The sequence below is a fragment of the Benincasa hispida genome, chromosome 11, assembly GCF_009727055.1.
Source record: "Benincasa hispida cultivar B227 chromosome 11, ASM972705v1, whole genome shotgun sequence".
NCBI classification, from domain to species: domain Eukaryota; kingdom Viridiplantae; phylum Streptophyta; class Magnoliopsida; order Cucurbitales; family Cucurbitaceae; genus Benincasa; species Benincasa hispida.
Window position 1 is genome coordinate 29,677,190 of NC_052359.1, and position 22,095 is coordinate 29,699,284.

The following is a 22,095-nucleotide window of genomic DNA, read 5'->3' on the forward strand; positions in this document are numbered from 1 at the left end:
TATGAAGAGAATAAAATTTCTTATTTTTGAATGGTGAAGGCACCACACACATTCATACCAAAGAATTCTAGATCAAAGAGTTAGACTTAAAGCAATCAATCTAAATCTATGGAAATAAAATGTACATGCAGCAGAATCAATAAAATCAATGAAGCTTGATTTACTACATTATTATTTCATTTTCAGTAATATCCGCTTTCAATTTAGCACTTTTCTTTTGAGATCAAGTATCTAAATTATGTTTGAGTTCTCAATATTATAAACATTGAATAATTTTCTATGGACAGAGAGGATACTGTTCGAGGGAAAGAGAGACATTATTTAATCACACTATAATCATAATAATTAGAACTTAGGTTACAGCGATGCAGCAGGAATGAAAGCATCTTCATCCAACAAGGCTTCAATGTCGATTAAGTCATCAAAATCAGCTGTTTCATCTAAATTGTCTAGAACACCATCTTTCCCCTGAACACAGAAAAAGCACTTTTGGTTATGAGCTAAAAATATATTTTGGTCTATATATATATATATATCGACTTTAAAAATTCTATTTGAGTTTCTAAGCCACTATTCTCGTTTTGATTCTTAAGCTTTTAAATATATTACTATATTTTCTCATCATTCAATAATTTTGATTTAGCCCCCAAACACTTTGCATAGTCATTAATTTTTTATCCATAATTCAACAACCTATTAATCCTTTTTTTAATAGAAAACTTGACGTTAATTCAGTAAAAATGAAAGAATACTTTTCCCTAAAGATAAAAGATATAAACCTTTCCTCATTAATCAAAAACAGAAGAAACATTAGTTAGAACTTAAATTAGCCATCAACATGAATACAGGTCATCTGACTTTTAAAAGTATGTACTTATGACTAAGATGTTAGAAACTTGAATTTTCTGTCCCGAAGGAAAATAATAATAAATAAATAAACCTTAAATTAACCATTGGCAATGGCAACAAAAGTTTTGGTATTACCTTTATTTCTTGCATCTCCATGACAACATTTAAAAGCCTGCGGTATTGATCCCTTGCCTCAGGATATTGCACCATAGACTTAACTCTAGCAAGAGCCTTCTGCAACCTTTCTTCTGTTTGCTTTCTGCCTCGTTTCAAAAAGTCGTCATCATCCTCTGTCAACGATGTATTTTGTCTGCTGCTGCTGTCCTCAGCTATTGTTTCTGGCCTAAATCCTCGTAAACCACTTCCTTTTCTTCTCCAACGCAAAATAATCTTCTCCAGAATTCCCACTGACCACACGATTTTCCGGTAGTTCATTCGGACCTGATGGCCTCTTGCATGGGCCTTTAAACAAAAAGATAACGGTTATTAATCGAATAACTAACTTAATGGTAAAAGATGACATGTGTCAAAGACAAAACTGATAAAGGAAAAGCGTTGACGATCCATGACGCAACCAAGAGAGACAGTTCAAACGTACCTGAATTTTAACAATTCTCTGTCGGATTATGAGAAAATCTTTCCTGCCCTTCCAACTACGGAACTTGTTTTGTATGCGAATGGCAGCAGCATGCTCATCATGTGGTCCTGGATTACGTCTCTTAACTGGTAAAAGTGAAAGAGCCTGATCATTTGAAACGTCAAATTTATCGTTCACCTCCAATTGCTTTCTTTGGAAGGACTGCACCCTCATAACCTCATGAATACGAGCAGCAGCTTGGGTAGCATTAGATACGGCTGCTAATGAATCCTTGAGGGACAATGTATACATATCATTGCCCTCATGCGGAGTGGGGACACGCTCGGCAGCTGTTTGTACTGCTTTTTCTTTACAAGTGTCTGCAGCCTTACTTTCTTGATTATCAAAATTCAGAGATTCCAAGTGCGCGCTTAGGGCCGCCTCTGCAAGATAACCAGCAATGCCTTTGTGCCCATTTGAGGATGCTAAATCAGAAGGAGTTCTGCCAGATGGATACTGGGGGCTTGGATCCGCAGGTGCTCCAGGAACTGCACCCAGAGAGATGAGGGCAGCTACTGCACGCTCTCTGATTCACACACACACAAATGAAAAAGAAAAAGACGATATTCAATGAAAGCTCAATCCACACATTCTATTTGTAATTATAATCTGAGTTAATGGATCTTTCCTTCCGACTGCGCAGTTCAAACATCAAAGCCTATCAACTCCACGATAATTAGATGTAGTTCCTTGTGATTTATTTGCTAGGCGTCACTACCCAAAAATCAAGTCCAATTCATGACTATCAAATCCACTCGAAAGATAACGGAGAAGTTCGAATTTTTTCTGAAGGAATCTATTTTTACAAAAATTGCACCAAGGTTTGAGAGTTTGGGATAAGAGAACCAAACATTTCCAAATAAGAAAGAAGTATTGACCGAATCAATTTTCAAATAAACTGTAAAAATTGATTAATATTCAACTTTATGATGTCTAGAAAATACAATCGCCTTTGGACATCTTTTTTTGTGGACCCTATATTTTAGTATCAATTTTGATTTTTCAGATTTTCACCCATTTGTTTTTACCATGAAACTGTTCTTTCAAAGTTTGTATTGAAAAGTATTTACAGATACATATAAATTCTTCACTCAAGATTGCATCCTTAGAGCACCCCAACCAAAGTGATTTTGTTATCTTACTCGGCTTAATTTAGGCTCGTTCGTATACTTTATATGTTTATTTAATGATTTTGTAGGTCTCGAGCAATGAGGTAGAATCAAGCATTAAGGCAAAAACCAAGCTTAAATAGAGCAACTGAAGCCAAAAAGAAGAAATTAGGTCAAATGAAGGTGAAAATGACCATGGATGCCCCTCTACTGCAACGCTACGTGGTGTCACGGTCATGCTTGTCCAGGACCTATTGCCCACAGTCGCATGCCCATCTCAACTCCTTTTTATCATGCTTTTATCTTATGTATTTCATTCTATAAGTTAGTTTGCTTTATTAGTTCATCTTGTTGTAAGTGACAGCTCGCCTATGTCTATATGCAAGGGTGACAGTCACAAAATTGCTTAGAACATGGGGTTAAGACTAATCATCATATTCTCAATACCAGTGAGTTGTATGCTATAAAGCTGTATTGTTGCTTATTGCTTTCTAGTTGTACGACTAATGTTCATTGCTTAATTAAGCTTTCAAACGTTTATGAAAACTTTTATCTCTAAACCCGTTTTCTAAAACCTTTTTGTCAATAAAGGGGTAGAGGTTGTGAGAAACGCCCATTGTGCCATCGGCTATTCAGATTTGAATTGGCTGACTTGTTCGGCTGACTTGTTCGAGGACGAGAACAAGTCCCGCACAACCGCCTCGAGACCCTTGTGAGGAAGCGATTGTGACAGTTGGTATCAGAGCCAAGTTGGCTCACGAGGGACAAATCAGTAATCATGTCGGCGATAAAGAACTTGAACGAGTCCCAAGCGGACAGACTGGTAGAGATGGAAGAGAAAATGTTCTACCTAAGAGAAGTCCTTGATAGTATTCGTTTCTTGGAAGCCCGTTTGCAAAAAGTTGCTGAGAAATCCGACGTAATTGATGCGGTAGTTGGCCGCCTAAACGGGTTACCCGTTAGAGAATTGATGATGAGGGTTGAGACCGTAGAGACAAAAGTTGCACGATCGGGCAGTTTTGAGCATGGAGATAGCTCAATGGGCTCTGTTGCTCACATAGAGGAGCGCGTCAAAGAGTTTAACGGCTCTCGGAAAGTAATAATCCAAATGGTAACTGATTTGTCAGAAGATTTTCGATCAGCCCTCGACGTTGTCAGAGCCAAGATTGCGGATGTGAGTGAGTGTGAGGGTGAATCTCACTATTCGAGCTATAGGGAACCAAGCCCCACCTGAGGGAGCAATCCAAGTGAATAGGATAAAGATCCCGGAACCAAAACCCTTCTGTGGGGTGCGGGATGCGAAGGCCTTGGAGAATTTTATCTTCGACCTTGAGCAATACTTCAAGGCGACAAAACACCGTGACAGAGGAATCAAGGGTCACACTAGCAACCATGCATCAAGCTGAAGATGCAAAATTGTGGTGGAGATCACGATTTATGGACATGCAAGAAGGGCATTGCACGATTAATACCTGGGATAAATTGAAACAAGAAAACTTTGTTCGCAGTTCTTTCCTGGGAACGTTGGGATAAATCGTGATCTCCAAGAATTATGATGGAGATCACGATTTATGGACATGCAAGAAGGGCATTGCACGATTGATACCTGGGATAAATTGAAACAAGAAAACTTCGTTCGCAGTTCTTTCCTGAGAACGTTGAGATTTTGGCCCGACGAAAACTCCGAGAATTAAACATACAGGCAACATCCAAGATTATGTGAAGCAATTTGTGAGACATATGTTGAACATACGCGATATGTCCGAGAAAGACAATGTTTTCTATTTTGTCGAAGGGTTGAAACCATGGGCAAAAACAAAGCTGTATGAACAGAGAGTATAAGACCTCTCCTCTGCCTATGCGGTAGCGGAACGACTATATGACCACAGTACGGACTCTAAAGACGTGAGAAAGCAACCAACTTCCTCAAATGGAGGAAATAGAAACAGTAGTTCAAGTCCTTCCAAACCTGGGGGAGGAGACAAGAACACAAGTGGAGATCATAAGCCCTTCCAACAAAAATCTGGGAACAATTGGCGAGGGCCGCCACAACAGTATAACAAATACAATCGCCCTCTGTCCTGCTACATATGTAGAGGACCATACAGAGCAGGTGAATGCCCAAATCAAACTGCCTTTAATGCCTTCTAAGCCACATTAGCCTCGGGCTCAAAAGACAAGGCCGAAAAGGTCGAGCTTGGAACCGAGCAGACCGAAGAGAATGACAATCCCAGAATGGGAGCGTTGAAGTTCTTGTCCGCTCTCCAGAAGGGGGAGACAAAGGAACAGTTGGAACGAGGGCTCATGTATGTGGATGGATGGATCCATCAGAGATTAGCCAAGAGTACCATGGTCGACTTTGGGGCAACCCACAACTTCATGATTGAAACGGAGGCCACTCATCTAAACTTAACCTGGGAAAAAGACACTGAGAAAATGAAAGTCGTGAACTCCGCAGTCCTGCCTATTACGTGGATAGCGAAGAGAACGCCAGTGAAACTAAGGGATTGGAAAGGCCTTGCCGATTTCGTGATTGTTAAGATGAACGATTTTGATGTAGTGTTGGGGATGGAATTCTTACTTGAACACAAAGTTATACCGATGCCCCTCGCTAAGTGCCTGGTAATTTCTGGGTCTACGCCCAACATAGTTTAAGCCAATATCAAACAGCCGAATGGGGTAAGAATGATTTCGGCCCTTCAACTGAAAAGGGGACTTGCCCATGACAAACCCACGTTTATGGCCATTCCAATTGAACCAGTCGAGATTGTGGAAGAGAAGATCCCTTAAGACATCCTGTGTGTCTTGGAGAAGTATCGTGATGTCATGCTGGATAGTTTGCCCAAATCCTTGCCTCCACGAAGGGGGATTGACCATGAAATCGAACTGCTACCAGGGACAAAGCCGTCCGCCAAGAACGCATATCGTATGGCTCCGCCAGAATTGGCCAAACTCCGAAAGCAATTAGACGAGTTGTTGAGTGCAGAGTTTATTAGACTAGCGAAAGCTCCCTATGGAGCCCTAGTGTTGTTTCAGAAGAAGAAGGACGGAAGCCTTCGGCTATGCATCGACGATCGAGCTTTAAACAAGTTCACTGTCCGTAACAAGTACCTATACCCATCATCACAGACTTATTTGACCGACTCCATGGTGCCAGATATTTCTCAAAATTGGATCTTCGGTCGGGGTACTACCAGGTTCGGATTGCCGAAGGGACGAACCAAAAACGACCTGCGTTACGAGATATGGGGCCTTTGAATTTCTCGTGATGCCCTACGGCCTCACCAACGCTCCGGCAACTTTCTATACACTAATGAATCAGGCGTTTCATGAATACCTCGACAAATTTGCCGTAGTATATCTGGACGATATCGTGGCCTATAGTGCATCAATGGAAGATCACCGGTGCCATCTCCAACTAGTCTTCGAAAAGTTGAAGAGGAACCAACTATACATAAAGAGAGAGAAGTGCTCCATCCACCACTTTTTCAACCAGCCAAAATTGTCGTCAAAGCAGGCACGATGGCAAGAGTGTTTGGCAGAATTTGATTTCAGTTTGAACATAGACCAAGGAAATGCAACCAAGTGGCCGTCTCTCTTAGTCGGAAAAGCGAGCATGTGGCCCTGTGCATGTTTGCGCATCTGAAAGCAAACTTGGCAAATGACACATTGGCTCAAGCCATTATGCAGTTAGCCAAAGAAGGAAAGACGCGCCAGTTTTGGGTCGAAAACGACTTACTCTACGCCAAGAGTAATCGCCTTTACGTTCCCTGGTCTAGGGAGCTACGAAGATTACTGATGAAAGAGTATCATGACACGTCGTGGCAGGACACAATGGTTGGCAGAGAACTTACACGTTGTTAAAAAAAGGTTACTATTGGCCGAGTCTCCAAGACGATGTCATGCAATTTACCAAGACTTGCCTTGTCTGCCAGTAAGATAAAGTCGAAAGGACGAAATTAGCGGGACTACTGGAGCCCCTACCTGTGCCCTCTAGACCGTGGGAGATTGTATCTCTCGACTTCATCACCCACCTGCCCAAGGTTCGGGAATTTGAATTGATCCTTGTTATTGTCGACCAGTTCTCAAAACATGCCACATTTATCCCAACGCCGAAGATGTGTACGGTTGTGATGATTGTCCAATTGTTCTTCAAACACATTGTGAATTATGGGGTGTTCCCGCAAGCATCATTAGTGATCACTACGGGAGATTTACTGGAACCTTTTGGACAGAATTGTTTAAGATATTGGGATCTACGCTGAATATTTCTTCCAGATACCATCCTCAAACAGATGGCCAAACCGAAGACTTTAACAGCATGCTTGAAGAATATTTGTGTCACTTCATCGACGCCAGACAAAAGAACTAGGCTCAGTTGTTAGATGTTGCTTAATTCAGCTTTAACAATCAAGCAAAGCTCCTTAACCGAAAAGACGCCCTTCGAGATAGTATGTGGAAGACAGCCACTCATGCCACACCTGGTAGACCACCCCTATGCAGACAAAAGCCCTCAAGCGCATAACTTCACCAAAGAGTGGAGCCAAACCTCTGAGATAGCACGTACCTACTTAGAGAAAGCAGAGGAGAATGAAGAAGTGGGCTGATAAGAAACACAGACCCCTCGAGTTCCAAGCTGGGGACAAAGTTTTGATCAAGCTGCAACCAAAACAATTTCGTTTTCGGGGCCAAAGAGACCAACGCCTCATACAAAAATATGAAGGACCGGTTGAGGTGATTGAGAAAGTCGGGAAAACCTCATATAGGGTTCAGTTACCCTCGTGGATGAAGATTCATCTTGTCATCCACGTGAGTATACTGAAGCCCTATCACCCCGATCCCGATGATGAGCAACGTAACATGCGGATGCGTCCACCTGTCACGATGAAGAATTCAACTAAGAAGGAAGTTGAGTGGATTATGGACAAACGTACAAGCCGTATTGGAAAACCAAGACGAGAACTGACAAAGTTTTTGGTGAAATGGAAGGACTTCCCTAACGAAGAAATCAATTGGGAGCGCACAGAAGACCTGAAGAAAGCTGCTCCAACGATCACTAAGTTCGAGCTGAGTCGGTTGATGGGGATGTCAACCAATTAAGTGGGGGAGAATGTCATGGACATGCTTGTCCAGGGCCTGTTGCCCATGGCCGCATGCCCATCTCAACCCCTTTTTATCATACTTGCATCTTATGTATTTCATTCTGTAAGTTAGTTTGCTTTATTAGTTCATTTTGTTGTAAGCGGTTGCTCACCTATGTCTATATGTATAGGTAACAGTCACAAAATTGCTTAGAATGCACTATATGGGGGTAAGACTAATCATCATATCCTTATACCAGTGAGTTCTATGCTATAAAGCCGTGTTGTTGCTCATTGCTTTCTAGCTGTACGACTAATGTTCATTACTTAATCATGCTTTCAAACGTTCGCAAAAACCTTTTTCTCTAGACCCGTTTACTAAAACCTTTTTCTCAATAATAGGGGTAGAGGTTGTGAGAAATGCCTATTGTGCCATCGGCTATTCGGATTTGAATTGGCTGATTTGATCGAGGGCGAGAACAAGTGCCGCACAACTGCCTCAAGACCCTTACAAGGGTGCGATTGTGACATGTGGCACCATCCACAACGTTGAAGGTAGTAGCTGATATTTTAGATAGTGCCGCGACGCTGTCCTATGACGCCATAGTGCCAACCAGGTTTGGAAAATTAGAGTTGCAGCAGCAAAGGCTATAAAACCACGACGCAATAAAGGAGTGTCGCAGCGCCGATGTAATTATGGAAAGAAGTTATTTAAGAAAAAAGGAAAGACCACAGCGCTCTTAGCAGTCTATAAAAGGAGCCTTTGATCATTGGAATAAACACACCAACACCAACACCAAGCAAGCCTTGGCTCTTCTCCGAATTCCCTTCATTCTCCCTCTCTTTTCCTTTCTCTTATGTTGTACTTAGACCTTCCAAATCATTATCCATTGATGATGAAGGCTTGTATGAGCTAAGAGGTTTGTTCTAGCTTGGGTTGCAAGGATTCTCAATTGTAATTCTTGTGAGACTTGTTATTACTTCACTTACTTTTATATTGTCTATGAATATTCATCTTGTTTTATTATCATGATTATGTTTCTTTGTAAATGACTGACAACTTAGACAAAGTTGCATGATCTATTGCTATAAATTAAATCTTAATCTGTAATTGTTGAGCTCCTTAATTACCGAATACCATAGTTAAGTTAAACTTGTGAAATTGTTTGGTTGTCATTCAATTAGCATTGGTTATTTAACTTTGTTAAGCATCGTACTATTTGACTTGTGTGGCACTTTGTGCTTGTCATGCATCTTAGCATATCCCTAGGACTTAATGCGATTGATTGACATATTTAGTATGCATTACAACTAGGTGCATTGATTGATTTGTTGCTCTAGACTTCAATTTAGCATTACCAAATATGTTGGCTACGCATAGTTGATATTAGACGTATGTTTACACTTTACATGTGTTCGATGATCAAGGAAACAATTCGGATACCTCACAAACCTAAGCTAGATGTTTTACACAATTGTTCTTTTCTCATCACATTACTTGCATTTACTTCTTGCTCTCTTTAAAGCATACTCAAAACCCTCTTAAAATCCCCCTTGGTTACCATTGAATTCTAAGTAGATCTTTTAACAACTCTTTTAGCTTTCTGTCAATCGACCCATCCCACTTATTCTACAAAGTCACGACTAGGAGTAACAGTGTTATAAATTTATTTGACGAAGGGACTCGACAAACCTTGCACGTTCACAAAGCATCCAATTCTTCCTACTTTCCATTTATCAGTTCTTTACAAATTTCAAAAAAAGATTCCACACAATACTATGTCAGCAAGTAAAAGAACTTTCAGGGTGTCATGTAGGAGTAAAGTTATGGAAGACAAGTAGAAGCAGCAAAACTAGTTTCAGGTGCTTACCTGCCAAAGAGTGCAGCCCAATGTAGTGCTGTCCATCCATTTGCATCACGAAAATTGACATTTATGCCAGCAACTACTGCTGGTAGAAGGGCCCAATCATAGTTAAGTGCAGCAGCAAAATGTATCACACCTTGACCATGCTCATCCAGTACGCTAGGGCCTCTCCCACCTTCCCTTACTCTCTGCAATAGCCATACGTGTAACTTCTCTTTAAGTAACCTTTGAAGCAGCAACTCTCTTGCGCTTTCGAGGGAAACACTCTCATCGGGCTTTATCAACTGATCCCACTCACTATTGTCAACTTTTAGCAATTCGCTGATTTTATTGTAGTCACTAAGGCTGTTGGGATCAGCAATCAAAATGTCTGAACAGCTCAGAGATATTAATTTTACAAAACGCAAAGCAAGTGCTTCATTTGTGATGCTATGATCGTACATAACATCCACGTCTTGTATGCACTTAACTCGGTATTCAAAGTCTCGTACATCGCTACAAGCTAATCTATTGGAACGTGTAACATAAAAGGGAACCTTCCCAGCCTTGTGTATGGGAGTAAAACATCGCAATACACCATTTGATATAACTTCAGCTGGTACTTCCACCTCGCCAAACATGCAAGACCACTTGAGATTTTTCACTTCATGTTGACTCTTCAAGAATTTCCCTGATATCAAAACCTGTAAATAGGCCATATCAAATGATTGGGGAAAGTTATAAAAGTTATATATATAAATAACCTATCTAATTCTGATGGATAATATGGACCTAAGATATTGATAACTCTATTCGATTCCATCACTAAAAAGACAAGATTCAACTAACTTATAAGAAAATATCAGAAAGCATTTGAAGAATAGCTCTGTAGTACCTTGATTTCAGAACCTTCATATGCCCAGCTTGGCGAAAAATCAATAATGTGAAAGAGCTGTTCATGAGAGGAGGGATTGAACATGCATGCATCCAGATGTGTATGAGAAGAGATGCTGGAAGTACCAACTTCACTTTTAACACTATTCCAGTATGTTCCAGAATTGGACTGCATGCTTGCCTCCATATCTCCTAGTTCTCTATTCATCAATTGATTAAAATTATCACTGTTCCTCAGAGATTCAGTTGTAATAGCATCTAATGAAGGCTGTTTTTTTGCGAAGTTGGATTTCCCCTCCAATATTACCCTTCCATCAGAGATTGAGTTCGGGTGATATTTGTGCTTTGTATTTGCGAGCACCTTTTGGAGGTATTCTTGCATTGACTGATCATTTTGCGTCTCTGGATCCATTTGGGTGGTCTGATGATATGATTGAAAATTCTTTCAACAAAATTTGAAAGGGGAACCCAAAGGGAGAAAACAAACGTCAGTCTAGTAGCATATCAATGTTTATCAAATTGTTTAGAAACCAAAAGCATGAAAATATTTCATGGCTTGAGTGACGATATGATTGAAAATTTTCAGAACAATAGAAGCTTTAGTTACATTGGCAAAAAATACCATGTTCACATTTCTTTTAGAAAAATATATATTTTTTAAAAAATAAGATACCGAACTTTCATTGAGGAAAAAAATGAAAGAATAAAAAGGCATCCAAAAAAGAAGAAAAAAAAGCTGACAAAAAAGAAGCCAAACTAAAAATGGGTTCCAATCAAGTAAAATAAAACTAAACAATAATTACAAAAAACCTTCACCAACGAAAATACGCCCAAAGAGAAACATTGAACTCAATAAGAGACCCGATTTAATATTCTTCAACAAACGTATTGATAACTTTCTTCAATAATTCATATTAGGAAGAAGGAAATTACCACATTTAATCTTATTGGCATGTAGTGGCAACAAAATATCTATTATAAATATGAAGTGCTAGCGTCTATGACGGACCTGGGTATCTATCAGAGGCTCATGGCTAGATGATTTCCCAAGTAATTCCTTAAAGAGTTGTAGAATATTCTCAAATTAGACATTATAGAAGTATCCATAAATGCAAAATGGTCTTCTAACTTCCTTTTTTTTCTGGGTCGTGATTCTTCCTCTTCCAAACAGTTCCATGAACTCAAAAGTGTGGACAAAGTTTTCAAACAAATTTCACATACACTCTCTAGTCAACCTTGTTGTAACTTTTCCTATGGTATCCTTTTTGTTAGTCTTCCATTCTCGTGTAATTTTTGACGAGAATAGTATTTTGGATTTTGCTCCTACTCGATCTTTTGATATACATTCATAGGTAGAAGGTATCCATTCTGAGGCATATGATCAAAAAGAAATTTGTTCCATTTTTCTACTTCAAGATCTGAAACAAATAATGAAATGCTAATACTACCAAGTACCTTTCCAATGGTACCCTTTTGAAGCATTATTCTGTCGAATACTTAGAAGATTTTTTATATGTATACTTTAAAAATTCAATACCGAATAAGTTATAAATGAAACTAACCTGATAATCTTCCTGCGCATGTAGGTGATTATTAAACACTGTCCTTTTACATTTATCAGAGAAGAGCAGCCCCACTATCTCATCACCTTGTTTTGGAACATCGTCTAAAAGTTGAGGTTGAGATGTAGAAAATGATGGCCGCAGATGGGATGAATATATTCCAGTAGCACTACTTTCCAAGACATTCTCAGAAGAGAAGAAAATTTTTTTGTGGGGCTCGTAAACTAATCCAGCACTATTGCTGTATTTACTTCTATCTGATGTAGTCGGAAAGCCATTCCCACCAAAGGCCGTAAAGTTTTCTTGATAAATATCTGACGACAATTCAGGGTATTAACATTAGTTGATAGCCTATGTTACATGAAAAATAGCAAATATTATATAAAGGATTTTTTCTTCAAAGAAAAGAATCAAGGAAAAGTAATGAGCAGTCTACCTGCTAATGATATAGGATATTTTGGATCACAGAGATCAGCACTATTACTCTCCATTTTCGACTGTTGTAATGCAGGAGAAGAATGGAAAACAGTACTTTCTCGGTAACCATATTCTGCAAAAGATATAATGTTAGCCAGTAGAACATTGTTGAAGCAATAACAAAAATACCCAAGAAATGATTTAAATTTGGGGGTGTGGTTGATTCAGAGTTCATACACAATACAAGCACCTGATTCAGCATCTTCATATTCTGATACCTGGGCACTGTTCAGGCTAATTTCAGCAGTTTGTGAAAGTATTTTGTAATTAGATGGATGAAAACTACAGGAGTTAGAAACGTCCATTTCTGAATGGCTCGTGGTATCTTCAAATTCTCGAGAGAAGAGAGCAGCTTCATCAGTCCCCCTATTACGCTTGAAATTTTCTCTACTGCTCTGATGACATTTCAGCAAACTCAAGGTCAATATAAGCACTGAACAAATAAGAACATTTGAGAGGAAATGTAATATATACATATCTATAATTGAGACGACCATCGGAAGGATGAGGAAAAGTATAAGGTGGGAAAGGAGCCATTCTTTTAAATCTACGATGATAGTAGAGAGTAACATTTCCATTCGGCTGTAAGAACTTATAGAAGAAAAACAAAATATGCCAAGGTGAACTGCTTGTCAATCTTCTCCTTCATAAAAGTGGTCAGCTTCTTTGGCAGGCAATTTTCTTCACTATTATTTGGAACAATTGAGAGCAAAATAAGATAATTTTCAAGGGGTTAGAGGAGTCTTAGATGAGCTTTTGAGTGTGATTTACTTCAGAATGTCTCTGTTTGATTTCTCTTCAGATTCATTTGTAATTATCCTTTATATTGTATGCATATTGGAGTTTATATAGAAACAACTACTTTCATTGATAAAGAATAAAGGAATATAACGATATAAAAAAATCAAGCTCACAAAAGAGCCCACTCAAGAAAAGGGTTCCAACTAAGTAAAATGTTACCTAGAGTATAATCACAAAAAGTCATCGAAATCAAAACCCACATAGAAACATGAAACCTCACCAAGGATCAAACATCACTATGGTCCCTCTCCACACCTCTATACATTCTGTTGTTCCTCTCCTCCCAAAGGTCCCACCACAAAGCACACACCTGGCAAACCATGAGTCACACCCTTTATCTTTGAAAGGCAGATGGAGGAACTACCCAATCGCGCTCTAATATCCCTCTGCCAAGCTATCACAAAATCAAACTCCTGAAAGAAGTAGTTCCACACATACCTTGCAAACAAATAGCTCTAGAGAATGTGATCTAGGTCTTCCTCTACCTTTCGATAGAGAATACAACAAAAAGGTGCCCCTTAACAAGGGCATCTTCGAAAGCCTATCCAAAGTGTTCACTCAACCAAATAAAACTTGCTAATTGAAGAACTTAACTTTCTTTGAAATCTTAATCCTCCATGACACATTTAAAGACCGACTCACTGGCAGAAGGATCCAACAACCAAAAGGACTTACAAGAGAAGCCCTCTAAAGGATCTGGACTCCAAACATGAACATCCTTTCTCTCCCACGCCTAAAAATAACCTCCTCAAGCAAAGGCAAAAGAGAGGCCATCTCTTCCATTTTCCTGTCAGACAAATAATGATGAAAGCCAAAGAAGAAAGATACATCACTCCCCGACCAAGTAAAAGAATCAAACTACGATTTTTAAGAGATGGTATAAACAAGGAAACGCAGAACAAAGAGGTTTATCCCCCACCCGTTGATCTTCCCAAAAATATGTTTTTGTACCTTCCCTTACAACACAACGAACACAATGGGAGAAGGAAGATAGCTCAAAAGAAATATCTTTCCCGAGATTTTGGTGCGTCTTTAACCCATTTTGACAGCCATCAGAGAGGATAGGGCCATGCTTGCTTGCAATAATTCTATGCCACAAGGATTTAACCTCAAGGGAGAAACACTAGAGCCTTTTAGCCAAAAGGGATTTATTTTTGTAATCTTAAATTCCCATTCTCTACCATCCTTATATAGTGTGTGTATGTGTGTGTGTGATGAAAAAGAGAATAGAAAAAGAACATACAGTTTACGTGGAAAACCCTATAATAGGGAGAAAAAACCACGATAGAGACTTATTTTTATTATTGTTCTGATACACAAAATACAAGGGAACAAATCAAATAAATAGACAATGGGCTATGAAGCACAGATACTTCATGCGAGGCAAAGAATCAGTATCAGACACGTATTGGATACCGATACTTCCAGATACTTTACAAATACGTATTTGACACGCAATTTGACGTATCTATATTTTCAGATACTTTCCAGATACATATCTAACACGCGATTTGACGTATCTATTTCTATGCGTACTTTTTTTTTTAAGAAAAAAGACAAGTAACTCATATAATCTTTCCCAATCTAAAATTAGACAACCTATTTAAAAAGCTCACTACTCGAATCCAAAACTAAAAGAAAAATAAATAAATAACGGACCAAACCATAGATTAGAATCATTTAATCATCATCTTCACATTTGAGTCCCCACAAAGTCTACCAAAATATAAACCATTTGGATGTCTTCAACAATAAATTCTTCGTTTATCTTCATACTTCTCTCTTTAATCTTTTCTTCTTCTTCTTCTTTGCAATATGAGTCACTTTTCTATTGCATTTTATTAACTATTGTACTTCAACATCTTAGATGTTGCTTTTTTTGTATTATATTTTAGTGTTTGTATTCTATTTTATGCTATTGTTATAACTTGTATGCTAAATTTATCTATATCCTAGATTTTTTTAAAGAAAAAAATATATCTTCAATGTGTTAATATCCTCGTTTTTTAGAAATATATATATTAAAAAAAGATATAAAAAGTGACGTATCCTTAGACGTATCCGTATCTTAGTTTTTTAGAAATTGACAAATCGTTATATCCAATCGTATCCATATCGTGTAGCCGTATCTGTATTTGTGCTTCATAGACAATGGGAAACCCTAGGTGCATAAGAAATTACAAAAAGCCCTTAGGTTAACAGGCTATTTTCGACACTCCCCCTCAAGTTGGGGCGTAGATATCAATAAGGCCCAACTTGCTGACACAATAACAAAGCTTTGTCTAAGCAACCCCTTTGTGAGCACATCTGCAACTTGCTGACTTGAAGGAACGTTGTCCAGTCTCTCCTTGATGAAATGTCTATCAATCTCAACATGTTTGGTTCTATCATGCTGAACTGGATTATTTGCAATACTTATTGCTGCTTTATTGTCACAAAACAGTTTAATCGGAAGTTCATTGTCTTGATGAAGATCTGACAACACTTTCATCAACCAGATTTCTTCACATATCCCTAAACTCATGACCCTGTATTCAGCCTCAGCGCTACTTCTGACCACAACTCCCTGTTTTTTACTTCTCCAAGTCACCAAATTACCCCAGAGAAAAGTGCAATACCCAGATGTCGACTTCGAACAACATCGAATTTAGAGTTTAACCCAGCTAAGAAGTCATAAACACAATCAGCTTCCTCAATCTTTAAATACTGAGCCCCATCTTGTGCGCAATTCCAGACGATTTCTCGACACAAGTCCATCTCTTGCCATAACAGGGACAATTTATTAAAGTAGGACGTTACATCCATGGTCCCTTGTTTGCAATCGTGGACCTGCTTGCATAGAGTGTACAGCTGAGACGCATTCTACTTTTTTGAGTAAAGTTTCTGCACAGCATCTCAAATATCTTTGGCAATTGCAACATAAAGTAATGGTCTGCCAATTTGAGGTTCCATACTGTTAACAAGAACTGACCGTAACAAGGAATCTTCTCCTTTCCAGATACGTTCTTGAGAATCACCCGGTTCAGGTTTTGGTATCTCTCCCATCAAGTACCTAAATTTATGTCGCCCCTCCAAAGCCATTCTGATTGATTGAGACCAAGAAAAATAATTCTGGCCATTCAACTTTTCTCCAACGATGAACCCTGCAAAATTTCCCATCGAGCCAAACAAATAATTCGTATTGGGTAAAACAGAGAAAAAGTTTACCGGATTCTCAAAATAGATCGGTAGGTTGGCAGAGAATTCTGGTTGAACTGTTTGTGGGTTCTTGCCAAGAACTGTTCTGAAGTCTGCAATTTATTGTTGGAGATAGGCGAAACAACGTCGAATCTCGTTAGGGCAATGGGCCACACCGCTACTGCTTGGCACGGCTGGAATTTTTTGTTCAACGGAAAGAGATGCTGTCACGAACGGCTGGAATTGGAAAGAATCAGCCACGAGGACCCGACTTCAATCATCGGCTGGTGCGAAAGGGAGCTGCGAACGCCCGTCGACTGAAGCTGTCACAAACGGAGGCTGCAACCGAAGTGAACCAGCCGCAAACTCCTGGTATTGACCGTCGGCTGGGCTTGGTGTGAGCCGAAGCTGCGAACAGGAAGGACCAGGCGCGACCTCCTGGTATCTATCGTCGGGTGAGCTCGACGCGATTTGCTGGCTCCGGTCGTTGGTCGACGCTCTGATCTAGGATGGAAAGGCCGGTTGGCCATCGAACAGCTGCTGAAACTTAACGGCTTGGCTCAGCTTCGATCTGGGGTGAAAACCGGTCGATGGCTGCTGAAGAACGACGGCCGAAACCAGTTGAGGCAGCACGGCTTGGAGGTAATGCTCGACGGTTGCCTGAATTGTTGCTGTGATATCAACATTTGTGGCTCCGCTGATTCCCACAGAGGCTGTTGAAGAAGACTGTGGTTGATTCTCGTCAATGACGGCTAGGATTTCGTCCCCTTGCTCTGATGCCATGATGAAAAAGAGAATAGAGAAAGAACACACAATTTACGTGGAAAACCCTAGGATAGGGAGAAAAAACCACGATAGAGACTTATTTTTATTATTGTTTTGATACACAGAATACAAGGGAACAGAACAAATAAATAGACAATGGGAAACCCTAGGTGCATAAGAAATTACAAAAAAGACCCTAGGTTAACAGGCTATTTTCGACAATATGTATGTATGTATATTGTATTCTTAACAACTAAAGTTTTTTTTTTTTGTTATTTTTTAATTTGGTCCCCCCACCCAAACCCTTACAATTACGCACTTTATTGGTATAGATTGGGCTAGAAACTGTAATGAAAGAAGCAGGGCATGCAGATATTGTACTTCTACTGCTAACGTTATAATTCTTTGGTCCTCTAATCTAATCAAAAGATCTTCTCAATGTCTAAGAATGAATTTAAATGCTAAGGATTGGCAAATGCAGGACTGATCGTACAGGGGATGGATCCCCTTTTCGAATTTATTTTTTCTCCATCTTCTGTATCCACTCTGCTATGCGACAATGTAACTTGCATCATCAAAGAACCAAGCATTTTTAGACTGGACATCATTTTAATTCCAAGCTAAGAAGCTCGACTAAGGGTTGTCAATAAGAAGCTCAACTTAGCATGTTCCCTCTAAAGATCAACTTGAAGTTGCAGCAGATATCATGACCAACAGACTTCCAACTTAAATGTTTCTTAATTGAACCAAGCTCACCATCCTTAATAGGTCAGTGAGCTTATGCGTACGACAATATTAAATAATATTCTCAAAATTGATTTTTCCCACATTGTTTCATGTAAATTTCACTCTTATGTGTATAACTCAGTCAGTTTTTTCCCCTCTTTTTTGTGATAAACCTTGGTCCTCACATTTGAATTGCATAGAGATTGCTATTATCTTCCCCCCTCTTAAGCTTTCTGATACGTATTCATGCTGTTATCATTTACTAAAAAAAAAATAATAATAAGACATGCTGTTATCATTTCTTTTCCATTTAATTTAACCAAACTCATTCATCGAGCCTTGCTGCACTAAACTCATATTTTCAATTACATAAATCTTCTAAACCCTTATACTTTCTCTATCTGTGCATTTTAAATTCATACAGTTACCTACAAAATAGTCAACACACCCAAGAACTATAAAGCTAGCTCTACCCGCATACTGAAATAGGAGGGGGGACCTAGTCAAATGCAGGTAAGGAAACATCGCAGCAAAATAGACTTACAGTCCTCAGCCCTCAAAATGTTCGTACATGAATACATTCAATGTTCACTACTGGTTGGTACTCATAAAATGAAGATTCTTTTTCTCATAGGGCCAAGGTTTGAAAAATATCATCAAAATACACCTGATATGCAAATGCATACAATCATGCTATTGATTTTCTTAATCCACCAAATCTACTTTGAAATTGTAATCCGAATGCTAATTGGAAAAAAAATAATAAAAGTTTGCAAACCTGCACTTCCCGATAGTGGACAAGAACAATGTTTGATAAGTCCCTGCAGAACCCATTGTGACAGTAAGCAAACAAATATATAGCCAGTAAAACAGCCCTACTAGTGATCAAGATATGTGTTGACAGTAGCAAGGCCTTGCAAAAGCAAGATTGGATGCATAACATGCATGCTATTATTATTAACTCACTCTTCCAACATCCAATAAGTGCGCCTCTGAAAATTTTCATTTTCTTCCCCATGTGCATAGTAGCAATTCAGCACAAACACACTTCCAGCCTAAATCAAAGAATTTAACTATTTGCTATTAAGAAGTAAAGATTGCTCCAACTATTAAACTACTCAACGATAAAACCAGATTACCTTGCCAATACAAAATAGTTGAGTTTGGAAGCATTATCAGAGCTTTCAAAATTGCCTCAACAGTGAGTGAAAATGGAAAGACAAACCAAATGCATCTTTGCAGCTAATTACCTTGAGCCTCTCGTGACCTTCCTTTACCGCCTTTCCTTTCTTCTTCCTCCAATTATGTCCATCCTTGCGGAAGTATCTTAACACCTTTCGATCATAAAGAAAAAGTGAACCACCTGTCAATTATATAGAAATCAAGCCAAGGTGCAATTGAGCTTCAACCTTAAATCAAAATAAAAGTATAATTTTAATTGGGGTAACAACTACTGTCTTAAAGAACATATTCTGTCCGTGTGCATAATCATTTGTCTTTCCAAATCTATTTAGCTGTAGTGTGGGACACCCATACAATATAATGATCCAAGTACCTATCATCTTAGAGATCTTAAAATACAATTTTTCCTTCTATAACATATACCAGAGTCCAGAAAGAATAATTAGTGTTGTAGAATCTCAACACTTTCCTTTCTTTGTCTGTTAAACTTTACCTTCATCCATCATTTTTATGGTGATATTGCACCAGTTTCTTCATATGTAAGAAGTTCCATGCTTGTTTATTGCCCATTGTGACCTTCTATAGTTGAGCATATCCGCATGAAGGTTAAGATCATATGTACCGGTGTGAAAGAAAATTATTACTTTTATTTTTTAAAAAAAAAAAAAAATCAATTTGATTCACTATCAGAAATGATCTAGAATCTACAAAACCATTCATGATTTAATTCATGTAACTGCCCCTACCTAAGATTAATTAGTTAGCTAGCCATAATGCTTACATTTACTGTTACAAATAATGATAAGGAAGCTTGTCAGTAAAATCTTCGACATTTGTGTTAGAGCTCAATGACCTGCAGGGACCATGGAGCCATGAAGCACGATGCCATAGAAATGGGTTTCAAGCCACAGTAGGCAATCAATTATTGTATAGCTGAAGAACTGGCTGGTCAAAGTGAACCAAACGCCAACTGATGCAACAAATATTCAAGACATTGACCCATGAATTTGGAAAATGAAATGTTTGAGAGCCTAGACAAAGAGTTGTGGAATTTAAATGCAAAGCCTTTCAACCAAGAGGCATCAGGCATCAGAGTTGGACGGAAGGTCAACCTCCATTCCATCGAATGATGCAATTCTACCATATTCTAGGACTGTATCAAGAATATGAATTTATGATTCAAGACTGGAGAGGCCTAAAGGGATGGAGAAGCTTGAATGTTGGGTAAAAACGTAGCAAGAAGATGTCAGGCAACCAATATATGGAAATTATTTAATGAAGGTGGCTCTTCTGGCATCCGATGCTAGACTGTTAAATATCGAGGAGTTTCTTGATTTGGACGAGGAAGACAGAATTTTTTCCTGAATATATGGAGATTCAAGGGAAAGGATGTTCAACTTGGTAGTGTAAAAATTAAACGCGAGAACATCAATATAGAGGAATCAACTTCATAGTACAGGTGACAGAAAAAAATTCCATGCATGCATGGCCAAAGATACTAAGCTCACGCAAGAAAGATTTCTACTGGTGAATAATGAAAAAGTACATCACAAACAGTATCAACATTGCAAGCAAGGATTTGAAGCAGATGATAACATTGAAGAGTTTTACTGCCTAAATGCATAAAAAGATCATTTCAAAAATTGAATCACAAATTCACAGCAAGCGCGTTCCTCATCAGAGTTATTTGATAGAAATAAAGTAAACCCAAGAGATGTTTTGGAATGATGCCCTTCTATACACTTCATTAGGCCCACAGGAAGCTTTGAAGTGTTGTTGACATTTTTAAAAAAATGCAACAATAGTGCTAGAAATGTTCAGCTAGCACGCAATTTAAAAAAAAATAAAAATGAAGAAGAAGAAGAAGAAGAAAGAAAGAAATCACTTAGGAAAACATACTTGGAGGCATATTAGCAGGCTCTGAAGCAATAGAAAATTTATCGTAGTTTTTGAGAATTTCACATATTTCGGCTGGGCGTAGCCATCGATGTTTTGCTTCTAAAAGGATTCGTTCAATATCTGTATTTGATCAAGTAACAGATGTCAGCATATATAACAGTACGAGAGGGTAAAAGAACCACTACTTCCGTCAATTTCTCATTTCTATACATAAAATATATATAAATAGAACAATGAACCAGAAGAAAATATATATGAAAGAATACGAATTACAGTAAGACAATGTAAGAAGATATTGATGTGCCTAATGTAAATAACTTCGTCCTTCTGCAACTTACTTCACCGACTAGTATCACGACCTAGTGTACATCGGAGATAAGCGAAATTTCATTCCAAACTTCTTTAAGAACAGTTTAGTGAACAAAACAGCTTGAAAATAGAACAACCAGAGCTCAAAACATTAACAAAATTTCCAAATTATGTTTATAAGAAGTTTCCAGGCAGAGTTTCAGAGAGAACAATCACCAGAAAGTAAAACGTGTAGCTCAGTCAAACACACTGGCGGAAAATTTCCGAAAAGAAATGAATCAAATCAGACGACAACATTCAAAGAAAGAATCAAGTAACTGAAGCTCAACTTCTAAATCTAACCTATTTCTGCCATGTTCTGGTGCTGGATTGAAGACGACTAAGATCAAAGCAAAGCCACAGTTGACGCACAAAATACCGCAGGAGAGACAATTGAGAGCTCAATTGCGAAGTTAATCATGGAAGAAGACGATGAATTTGAGTGGAATGAAGTCAAAAGCATTCGCCGATGACTGGTTTGAAGCAAATTTGAGAATAGTTGGTGTATTGATTGGATTCCCAACGCTTAATCTCTCCTCATCTTAACTACAATTGGTTTGCAGTGCCATTTATCTGATTCTGATGATCTAAGAAGGCTGATTGCTCGTTAGCAAATTGTTTCATTGCAACTATCAGAGCTTTGAATTTCCATTGAATTGTACAGTTAACGAACCAATCATTCTGGGTGATGCTTGCACGTGTTTATGCCTGTATTATTTTGATCATTCTCAATTTGTTTTTAAT

The 22,095-nt window shown here is 38.6% G+C and overlaps 1 protein-coding gene across 6 annotated transcripts; it reads right to left on the minus strand.

Annotated features, from left to right (window-relative positions):
- Positions 1 to 215: 215 nt before the first annotated feature.
- On the minus strand, positions 216 to 22,049 carry LOC120090457 (calmodulin-binding transcription activator 3). 6 transcript variants are annotated; one of them, XM_039048133.1, is made up of 13 exons: positions 21,655 to 22,049; positions 21,004 to 21,123; positions 19,173 to 19,285; positions 18,889 to 18,977; positions 18,701 to 18,743; positions 12,644 to 12,848; positions 12,413 to 12,526; positions 11,977 to 12,290; positions 10,416 to 10,856; positions 9,548 to 10,224; positions 1,448 to 2,012; positions 985 to 1,311; positions 216 to 468 (listed from the first exon to the last, which is right to left on the minus strand). In XM_039048133.1, the coding sequence occupies exons 1-13, from the start codon at positions 21,665 to 21,667 to the stop codon at positions 358 to 360; spliced, it is 3,132 nt and encodes a 1,043-aa protein (XP_038904061.1). In that variant the 5' UTR covers positions 21,668 to 22,049; the 3' UTR covers positions 216 to 357. The 6 variants fall into 6 exon arrangements, with proteins under 6 accessions (XP_038904061.1, XP_038904063.1, XP_038904064.1 ...); XM_039048135.1 differs by lacking the exon at positions 21,655 to 22,049 and having other exon boundaries at positions 19,173 to 19,256; XM_039048136.1 differs by lacking the exon at positions 21,655 to 22,049 and having other exon boundaries at positions 19,062 to 19,256.
- Positions 22,050 to 22,095: the final 46 nt, after the last annotated feature.